Raw genomic sequence first — 11,430 nt, 5'->3', positions numbered from 1 at the left:
GAATTCTCCATTCTCATTGGTCAGCCAATGAAAGTGTACAGTGGCCAATTAGTGATGTTAATAGGATATCGACACCGTGGGAAATAAATAAAAATACAAATACAGGAAGTTCAAACACATTTTATTAAGCAACATTGTTGCAAACAATTCAACAAATTTCGCCTTTACAGACAGGTTCCACGGTCGATCTTTTTTCCGTTTTGTAAGTTAAAGTCTTAGCATAAACTGGTACCAGTCGGTCTTGTAATTAAAAGACACGTGGCAATTGTGAAACACATTTCTGGACATATTAGAAATACAGCAAATGGAACATGGTCCTTTTCTGTAGGCATGTTAATATTCACATTAGTAGGCTTAGTATCTGAATTACCATTTTTACATGTAGCGCCCTCAATTTTTACCATTTTCTCCTTCGGAGGGTCCAATAATTTGCTCACTTCTAACAGCGGTGCAGCACACAGTCTCTTGAAGCTTGAACTGCTGTGCTCCTGTGACCAGTTCTGGACATTATCAAATGTTCAAATGTTCTCTTAAAATTTTTACGTGACACTTTATGCGACAAGTCGGTTACATCATAGGCCTCGCAATATGTCAGTTATCGTACTCGAGGGGCGGAGCTTACATCTCTCGCGCTACGCGCTCGAGAAGTAGCTCCGCCCCTCTCGTACAATAACTAACATATTGCTCGGTTCCTATGATATAACCAATACTAGTACAATCGAAGGCTCAGTGTGCAGCACCTTGTGGACGAGACGAGAAGACTAATTTGATCCTTTCATGTACATCAAAAGAATATCGGCGTTGTCGCGTAACGGTAAAACTTTCTGACTTTGAGGTCGGGTGTCGCTCCTCTGTAATCTTCAAAGATCAAGTATCAGCCTAGTGATTGGTTATGCTTTTTCACCTGACACCAATCAAATAGCTTACACTCGTGCCTTCAATTTTGCTATGACATATTTCATTGGTGTAAAGAGCGAAACGCCCATTCTCACTTATCGTGCGTCATTAACCAGAAATCATGTCGCATGATCATTCCACCATCTATAATATAGCCTATACGACAAAGCCATAGTTCACTGTTTCAACATTAATATGTTTTTACAAAAACAATTTTTTATTGAAAACGTACGGTAAATTGTTCATAAAGTGTGCGTGAGCATGCCAATATACTCGAATAATCGTTGTCGCGTCACTTTTTCTGATAAAAAAAGCTACTATGCTTTTTTTCAGTTTAGTTAAAATTCATTTGTTTTCTTTCATAATTTAAGTTTACTTATGTCTAAACAAAACTAAATTAATTCAATATCAATAATGTCAGCTAAAATATGATTTTTTGGCGATTATCTACTGTCGTAAAATGTCTTGCCAGATACGTTACTAAACAAAATATCCATAATACAAGCATTTATTATCAGTGAATACAAGTTTAAAATATCTTGATATATTGACTAAAGGTAACTTATATCGCATATAAATCCATCGACATCAATTCTGTAAGCATTATACATGTATCAAGTATCCTGCATGAAACTCGGTACTCGTGGTTTGTCCGTTAAAATTTCAACAGACACGTGACATGTATTTGTCTAATAAAGCTGTACTCGTTGTCGTGGGAACTTTTTGTATAGCTTACACTATAAAACTGAAGTCAAACATTGTTGTACAATGTGTAAATTTAAAGCGAATACCGAGTGAATTTAATTTTGCTTGCATCATCTGGGCCCGTATTCATGAAACCACTCTCATGCTCAAGCATGGATTTTGTGCTCAAGCCCAATTTCTTGTTTACGTTTTAATTTTATAAACAAGCCTTATTTACGTAAAAAAAATGAAGAGACTTAAGGCAAACTGCTGTTTTTAATGTTGAAATTTTACTTTTTGATCATTTGACATGAATTTATAGAGTTTCAAGAAAGTTGGTTTGAGCACAAACTCCATGCTTGAGCATGAGAACGGTTTCATGAATACGGGCCCTGGCTTAGTTTTCAAGGGGAATATCTTCAAATCTTAGGAAACCTAAAGGCATGAATGCATATGATAATGGTTAATTTACGTACGTTATTGTAGATGTTCAAATAAATTTAACTACTATAAATGGTTTTTAAAGGATTAATAAGTGAAAAGCTATGAAAGAAAAGGGTGGGATATGTGAGGATAAGGGATCACATCACTAGGAAAATATGTAACATATATGTTCACTTTGGTCACGTTTCTGTTTTGGTGCATTATTTTCCCAGATAAAATCGACTTGGTCATGTAGGTGATGTAATATGCAAAAACAAATCGGATTACGGAAAAGTGGTCCTTCTTTGGGAAAGTGCTCAAATAATGAAAAATAGGGTTGATCAAGTTTCTCTGAACTGCGACAGGTGTTTCTCGGGTTAAATCAGTTTGTAATTGCCAATATCTATATGTTCTATTTAGCCGAATGTGTAACGCAGTTTACTTGTGACTAAAAAATAAACGGTGCATGTTCGAATCCTCCCTCATTTTTTTTTTTTTTTTTTTTTTTTTTAAATATTTAGGCATGTGATCATTTTCCTTAACAAAGCAATATTTTGTTTTTCAAATCGAGGGAAAATTTTGTTTACATTTTAATAATATACCTATTGATTTATCAGTTTTGTTAGTAATAATTTCGTTACTATTTAGTGCGACATGCGGATTATCGCCCGAGACCGGATACTTTCTCAGAACTCATTCTGAATGCTACCGATTTACCGAACGCAGGTAGTAGTGATGAAAATTAAATCCGTTCAAAAGTGTTTCGTATAGATTCCACGATCTTGTATTACATATATTAAAGCGTATAATTTGTTATAAATCAATATAAAAAACGTGAAATAAGTATTGTGTTGAGCCTTTATCGTTAAACGCATGTATTAATAGCCATGGCCTTAAATTCGTCTGTTTACAATAATCTATTCTTAGACACAGGATTCCGATATAGCTACGTATACCTGTTTAAAAATACCTGATGACGCGTCATAACAGTGCACGGTTGGATGCGCGCACCAGCGTAACATAACTTTGGGGAAATAGGCATAGCAACCCGCCATACCTCTTTGAAGAAGAAAAACATTTTGTATTGAAGAAGTACTGCCTCACGTATCTGTTTTACTGACAATGACCTGTTGGGAATGGACAGTTCACAAAATCCTTTGAGAGAAAAAAAATGAAAAAACAAGGTTTGCAATGCAAAGTTCATTTTCCACTTTTACTGTATATATGTATTGGCGCATGATAAGTGAGAATGAACGGAAAGTGAGCGTAACCACTGGATAGCGAGCGGGGTGTCGGGCAGGCGACCCCATCCCTTTTCACGGTCCGGTCGGGGAATCGAATCTCGCCGCCGCCTTGCAAATTGGCGAAAGGCAATACAAGTGCGCTATCCACTGCACCACCGGACCACCTTAGTTTTCAATCTCAATCTAGGTCCTCCTGCTTCAACTTATCTTTCTCTTTTCCTAACACTCTCACTGTTTATTTAAAAAACACGTTTTAATTAAAGACTAATAGAATCTGTCACCCCCTTGGGGTGAGATAGGGGAATCTCAACCCGAGGGGAAGATTTTTAAGTTGCCAAACACGAGGCTGTGCCGAGTGGTTGGTTACTTAATAATCTTTCCCCGAGGGTTGAGATTAGTTAGTCTAGTGCGTGATTGTATACAGGAAAGACTAAATAAGTTGGCATAATTTGCGATTAATGTATAAGCCTTCGATACCGATAAATAAGCCGGGTCACGGCGATGCACTTGTTACACTGAAGGAGATAGAAAAATGCATGACCAGAACGGGATTCGAACCCGGGTTTCTCCGAACTCTAGGCGGCCGTAATCCATATATTTTTTTATATATATATTTAGAATGCTAAAGATGTTTGGGAAGGTTGTGTGATTCACAGGGACCTGCTAATTTGTTACAGCGGCTATATTTGGACCTAAACTAAGGTGTTCAGAGTAATTTTACAAATTAAGGGGTTTAGATCGACTTTCGGTAAAAATGACAAATTACTCTGAACACCTTAGTTTAGGTCCAAATATAGCCGCTGTAACAAATTAGCAGGTCCCTGTGGTGTGAGGTTATGACCCTCGATCTCTCAGCATCTGGTATCTAACATGTCAAGAGTCAAGAAGCTTTATTTAACGTCGTATATATATATACATGTAACTTGTCCGAATTATTCTGACGTTTTATCGACTTTTTTTATATCGGCCTGTCGTCGATTAACGTCGTTAATCGACGACAGGCCGATATAAATAAAGTCGATAAAACGTCAGAAAAATTCGGACTAACATAATAACATTAGCACTGCTATTGTTGCGACAAAACATTTTCTCATCGGATGGCCTCTTGGTTTTTTGTTATTATTAATTCATCACTAAAAAGAAAGTTCACAGGAAGCCCTGGGCAACGTGCGGGTAGTCTCCGACACGAACAAGAGTAATCTTTCTTTAGTCGTCATGCTAGATAACATTTCGGAACGTTTCTTTTCTGTCCGTGGTTACTGTGTATTAGCCCGAAGTGTTCCACATTAGGTAAACATGAGAATCGCAACATTACACTCCATCAAGTTAACAACCTACCCAACGAAGTCATGTATGACCGACATAGATGGCTAGTACAACAGACGTATAACAGTTAAATCACAGACCACTCAGGCGGAATGTGTGCAGGTCAACATTGAACATGGGCTGCTTGAGTTCGAAAATATTCCCATCAGGTTGGTAAGAGTGTTAGTAAGACGTAAAACTGTTCGGTCAACCGTCTTTCTTTGGTAACGGGTTCGTTGTCATCCGTTCGTTGTTATCCTAATATTGTTTCTTTTGTATATTGATATCGAAACATAACCAATGGATAGACCTATCAAATATTTTATATGATACGCCGACAAAGGTCTCCTACATGTTGGTGTATTTGTCTATTGATTTTCAACATGGACATGAAATTAGATTTCAAGAACCTTTGTATGTCTTCTACTTCTTCTTTATATACGAGGGCTCCATCATTTTGATGATTATGCCATCGGGGGTACTATTGTAGAGGCGTGAAGGGGTTATTTATAGTGATTAGGGGAGGGTGGTTTTTTTTGTGATTTTTTTTTGTGCAAGGTATAGATAAAAAGTTAAAATCTGGTGTATGTACTAGTGTGTGATGAGGGCTTCAAGGGCTGTGTAGGGTAAGTGTGCCTTGAAGTCCTCTAGTGTTGTGCATTGGACTGCTGCTAAGGGGAGGAGATTCCATTGTGTTACTGTGTGTGGGAAGAATGAGTATTTGTAGGTGTCCTTTGTAGCAGATATGTATTTGTATGCGTACGGGTGTACCTGTCTGGTGCGGGGGTCTACAGGTGTGAGTATATGTGTTGGGTTTAAAGCTACGATTCTGTGTATAATTTTGTAAAAAAGGATAATTCTAGTGTATAAGCGTCGTGTTTGTAGTGTTGGCCATTGAAGTGTGTGGATCATGTCTGTTACGGAACTAGTGTTGTGGTATCTGTTTTGTACGTAGCGGTAATTGTTTGTTCAACACCGCGTTTATAGTCGATACACGCATGATTAGACACACTAGGGTATGTATAACTACAGTCAATGTTCAAATTCCTTATATAAAGTAGATTAGGCAAACACACCATATAACTTGATACAACAAGAGATGCACAAGGCTTATGTTTTTAGATATGATATATTATGTTGGGACAGAATGAGACCAGCGTCTGCTTAGTAGCAAGTTGTACAGTAAAGTTCAGCTTAAACCTCAGTCACCAAGCCAGAGGAGTACTCTGTGGTATATTAAATAGAAGAGATACCTACAACAAGAACAATTGACTGGTCAGTAATTACATAGTTAATGACCCACCTAAAAGACTGAGTTGTCAACTAGTAGTTGCTAATGTCTTGAACAAACAGTACAAGGGAAGGTGAACACCTAAAATTATAAAAACGGCTGCCGCATATTAAACAGGCTGTAGTATGCTGATATGGCTCAGTAAGTGGCGGTAGCTGCTGATGTACATATATGGCCCAGTAAGTGGCCATAGTGCTGCTATATGGCCCAGTAAGTGGCCATAGTGCTGCTATATGGCCCAGTAAGTGGCCATAGTGCTGCTATATGGCAAGTAAGTGGCCATAGTGCTGCTATATGGCCCAGTAAGTGGCCATTATAGTGCTGCTATATGGCCCAGTAAATGGCCAATGCTGCTATATGGCCCACTAGTAAATTGCCATAGTGCTGCTATATGGCCCAGTTAGTGGCCACAGTGCTGCTATATGGCCCAGTAAATGGCCATAGTGCTGCTATATGGCCCAGTAAGTGGCCATTATAGTGCTGCTATATGGCCCAGTAAGTGGCCATAGTGCTGCTATATGGCAAGTAAGTGGCCATAGTGCTGCTATATGGCCCAGTAAGTGGCCATAGTGCTGCTATATGGCCCAGTAAGTGGCCATAGTGCTGTTATATGGCAAGTAAGTGGCCATAGTGCTGCTATATGGCCCAGTAAGTGGCCATAGTGCTGCTATATGGCCCAGTAAATGGCCATAGTGCTGCTATATGGCCCAGTAAGTGGCCATCATAGTGCTGCTATATGGCCCAGTAAGTGGCCATAGTGCTGCTATATGGCAAGTAAGTGGCCATAGTGCTGCTATATGGCCCAGTAAGTGGCCATTATAGTGCTGCTATATGGCCCAGTAAATGGCCAATGCTGCTATATGGCCCACTAGTAAATTGCCATAGTGCTGCTATATGGCCCAGTTAGTGGCCACAGTGCTGCTATATGGCCCAGTAAATGGCCATAGTGCTGCTATATGGCCCAGTAAGTGGCCATTATAGTGCTGCTATATGGCCCAGTAAGTGGCCATAGTGCCGCTATATGGCAAGTAAGTGGCCATAGTGCTGCTATATGGCACAGTAAGTGGCCATAGTGCTGCTATATGGCCCAGTTAGTGGCCACAGGGCTGCTATATGGCCCAGGAAATGGCAAGTGCTGCTATATGGCCCAGTAAATGGCCATAGGGCTGCTATATGGGCCAGTAAGTGACCATTGTGCTGCTATATGGCCCAGTAAATGGCCAGTGCTGCTATATGGCCCAGTAAATGGCCATAGTGCTGATATATGGCCCAGGAAGTAGCCATAGTGCTGCTATATATGGCCCAGTAAAAGGTCATAGTGCTGATATATGGCCCTGTAAATGGCCATAGTGCTGATATGTGGCCCAGTAAGTAGCCATAGTGCTGATATATATGGCCCAGTAATATAAATGGCCATAGTGCTGATATATGGCCCTGTAAAAGGCCATAGTGCTGATATGTGGCCCAGTAAGTGGCTGTAGTTACTGATATGGCCCTGTTAGAAGTGATAAATATAAACTTTATTTGTTTTACAACAAATAAGAAACAAATTATCAGTCTTGTTGGCCCGGATATTAGTGCTCGGGGGGTCTTAGTGTGGGAGGAAACCGGAGTACCTGGAGAAAACCCATGTGGTCGGGCAGGTGACTACGATAGTAGTGATAGTTGCTGATGGTCAAGATTCAAGTTTCAAGAAATTTTATTTACCGTCGCATATTACAAACAAAATAACATTAGCACTGTAGTGCTATTCTTGCGACAAACATAAATATACGCATATTAAGTAATTTAACAACAAAAAATCACAGAATACTAAAAAGGAAGAGAGACACAAATTTACACAATAGCATATCACATATAAAGTAGAAATAATATCACAAAAGATAAATTCCTGAGGTGAATATCACTGTGTTTGTGCAAATTCCACAAGAGCATATAGTTGGCCATCCCAGTTGCGGAGCAGTCTACGGAAAGTCTGGTAGTCCTCTATCTTTCTGTACTCGATTGGCAGACTGTTCCACAACCGGGCCGCCTCAAATCTAAACATTTACCCTTGGAATCTTCAGAGTGTCCTCTATTCTAAAATTATATAAAACATTTCTTTGTTCAATAAGATCATGTAAAAATGATGGTGAAGTGCCGTTTATAATCTTGAAAGTTTCTATGGCCATATTTTTTAAACGAGCAACATGTAAAAAATCAAGTAAATGCAATATCAGTAAATCAGTAAATGCATTATAACAGCTTTTCTCAACTGACTTGGCAAAAGGGTGTTAATGTTGGACTCATGTAGATGACCTTATTTGATGTTGTAATGGTCATCTCTTCTACTTTATACCATTTTAAAGTATTTCATCTGGGTACATTTGATACCGGATCACATGATTTATATGTTCATTAGAAAATTGTTTGATCCCCAAAAGAACAACTGTACACAGCCTTGTGTCAGGAGGAAATAAACTGTGAAGTTTTGACCTGGTGGCATCATAAAACAGCTAGTCCTTCCTTCTACAAGTCACAATCTGTTGTACAATATCAGATTGTATGTAACTGATGTAAAAACTAATGTAGGCAATGAAGCTGACCCAGTTTAACCTAAATGTTTAGTTGATAAGATAAAAGTAAGCTTACTGGAGCTAAAGGCATTCCACTTTGGGATGTCTCATATTAAACTTTATTGTATACATGATAAAAGGAGGCTTTTAAATTGTGTGTGTGACCCTATTTAAAAGTCACTGATACTGTACATTTATTGAGACTTGAAAGGCAAATGAAATGTGACTGAGTGTGTGGATTTTATTGATCAGGAAATAACTTGTGGATCTAAGGATTACAACGGAATCTTTCAATATTAACTATTGGTGATGGCATAGTGCTATTACTCATTGAGATAAAATGGTGTCGCAGGTGAGTGATATAAAAAAAAGTTTGTCCCAGGTGAGTGATAAATAAATTACGGATGTGACCGCAGTCCTGGTCTAAGTGTCCCTAATATAAACATAATGGGAGACAGATATGGTGCCCTGCATGCTAGTGATTAATATAATCTTCCCCTACCTTAAGGGTGTGACAGAGAAATCTCCTACCCGATGGGTGCATTTTTTGGTTGTCCAACCCGAGGCTCTGCCAACAAAAATCACCCCGGGGGTTGGAGATTTCTCTGTTACACCCTCAAGATAGGGGTTGACTATTTTTCTTCCATCCTATTATTTCTGTCACAACTCCACCAACAATAACCTACCAAGTTTGTTAACAAAAACACATGTGGGGTATGAATATTGTCATTCACTTTTGATGATGTCACAATTACCGGTGACACATTTTAATGACGTCATAATTGAACATGTGCTAATCGACACGAGGCTATCTCCCCCTAGCTGATCTTTCCCGGCTAAAATGGGAGACACGCCTGTGAAAGGTGGGAGAAATATAAGTTACAGGTATGTACCAGGTAACAGATAGTAAAGGTGAATCCAGGTTTCAGTTCTTCATTACCAACATAAAAAAAGACTCTTGTTTGTAGATCATTTTAATTTTGCTCACATGGCAGTGGGCTTTACAGAAGTCAGTCATCATTTGAAAGGTTACAATATATATATGTATGTAGATCATCTACATGTTTTGTAACTTCTCCAATGACTGTGGTCCAGTTAACCACATAAGGGGAGTGACCATTTTGTGAATTGTATTGATCATATTTCAGACTCTTCTAATGACAAAGAACCACATGAAAAGAACCCACGGGTATTAGTTGGTGATGTAACTACAAAAAAGGAAAAGAAGGTGGAACGTGAATTAAAAATGAAAGAAAAACAGCTTATTCGCAACTCCAAGGCAGAGGTATATATGTATAGTTAAATTTCTATTCCTTATTGAGGTTTGCTTGCAATGTTATTTGAAGGAATCTACTTGTTACAGCATCAGACAAGTTTGCTAAATAATTATGCCTCAAAATATTGGGACATATTGTTTTTACTTTATTTTTAATTTTTCTTCACTTTTTTTCTGATTTCTTTTGCCATTAACATAGCTGACAATTTTAGCACACCTTATGTAAAAACTCCTAGCCCATCATCCATCATCTGTCATTTTTCTGATTGAAAAAATTGGTTATAACTTTGCAACGGTCTGGATGCCCACCCTGTAACCAAATAAATAATTCCTATGCATGAATAGACCAAATCGTTTATACAAACTACCATTCTTAGTTCAGAGGTCCAGCTCCACCCCTTGGGACTAACTCCCCAGGTTATAACATGGAAACAGTTGAGATCCCTACCCTATAACTATTGCAAGGCATAAAGAGACAGGCATTCGTGCTATCGGGATTGACTCCAGGTGTCAAGTCCCACCTCTTTGTACTTACATCTTTGGTCATTACGTGGAAACAATTGAAATTGTCACCCTATGAACATGAATGCAATTGCTAGGCATGGACAGGGTTAGCCCCTGGGTTTGACTTGGCTTGGATTTACTTCCAGCAGGGTCATATAGCATAAGGAAACATTTAAGATCTTCACTCCATGCTCATATTTATTGCTGGTGTTATGCCCATGCATCTAAGGAATAGGTATGGTATTCAGCAGGTTTTGAATTGAAAACAAAATACCAAGATTTCAAGATTTTATTTGTTCACTCAGTTGCACAATTGCGAAACAAGAGGTTATACAATCAAACCTGAAGAGCTATTAAGGCCCTTGAGCTTCTTGGTCACTTAAAACCTTACTTCTGAACAAAGTATTAGATTTCACCCAAAGGACTTGGGATGTTATGGGTTATTTTTGGCCTCATGAAAAGTAAAAGATTCTTTAAATACCAATTTCTTTTATAAATATCATATTGATTGGGGCTAATATGCAAAGATGCCTTACCATAGCAACAAAATTGTGTTGCTATGCAGAAATAGCAAAAGTATAGTGTTTTGGACAGTTAGCATGACAGAAATGAAAGCCTCCCAATGTGACAAACCAAAATTCCTTTCTACTAATGAACACTGGTATGACAATGCTTAATTAAGCATGTCAACTATTTATTTGTTAAAATGGTGCATGCAGAGGCTTTAAATAAAAGAGTTAATTTCCTTCAAAATGTCCAATTTTCATCCAAATAATGCACAACTGAAAATATTTGCACATTTTATTATGAAAATGCAGCTCTATGTCTCTCTTTGTACTAATGCCATCTTTCGATCCTAAACCAGTTGTCTAATGAATTTTAAATTTAATATTTGCGTACTTTATTTATTAGTCCCCTACCGGTGAAACCGGGGGGACTATAGTTTTCCCCTCCGTCTGTCCGTCCGTCTGTCCGTCTGTCCGAAGAGGTTTGTCAGCACTCTAGAGCCTTCATTCTTTCATGGATTTTAATCAAACTTTACACACATGTAAAGAATTAAAATCTCTTCAACAAGTTCGAGTTTCAAGGTCATCGGATCAAGGTCAAGGTCACTATTACTATAAATAGAAAAACTTTGTCAGCACTCTAGCGTCTTCATTCTTTCTTGGTTTTTAATCAAACTTCACACAGTCATAAAGAATTAAATTTCTTCTACAAGTTCGAGTTATCAAGGTCATCGGATCAAGGTCA

The 11,430-nt window shown here is 38.4% G+C and overlaps 1 protein-coding gene across 1 annotated transcript in view; it reads left to right on the top strand.

The window, feature by feature from the left end:
• Nucleotides 1–4,537: 4,537 nt before the first annotated feature.
• Nucleotides 4,538–11,430, top strand: part of LOC110447346 — a 38,206-nt gene continuing 31,313 nt past the window's right edge. The window contains exons 1-2 of the mRNA XM_021492967.1: nt 4,538–4,723; nt 9,548–9,684. Of these exons, the coding sequence (XP_021348642.1) occupies nt 4,690–4,723; nt 9,548–9,684 (171 nt within the window). The 5' untranslated portion in view covers nt 4,538–4,689. The remainder of the gene's footprint in view (nt 4,724–9,547; nt 9,685–11,430) is intronic.

This window comes from Mizuhopecten yessoensis, unplaced genomic scaffold (genome assembly GCF_002113885.1).
Source record: "Mizuhopecten yessoensis strain PY_sf001 unplaced genomic scaffold, ASM211388v2 scaffold3321, whole genome shotgun sequence".
Taxonomy (NCBI): domain Eukaryota; kingdom Metazoa; phylum Mollusca; class Bivalvia; order Pectinida; family Pectinidae; genus Mizuhopecten; species Mizuhopecten yessoensis.
This window is presented reverse-complemented; position numbering and strand designations above follow the sequence as displayed.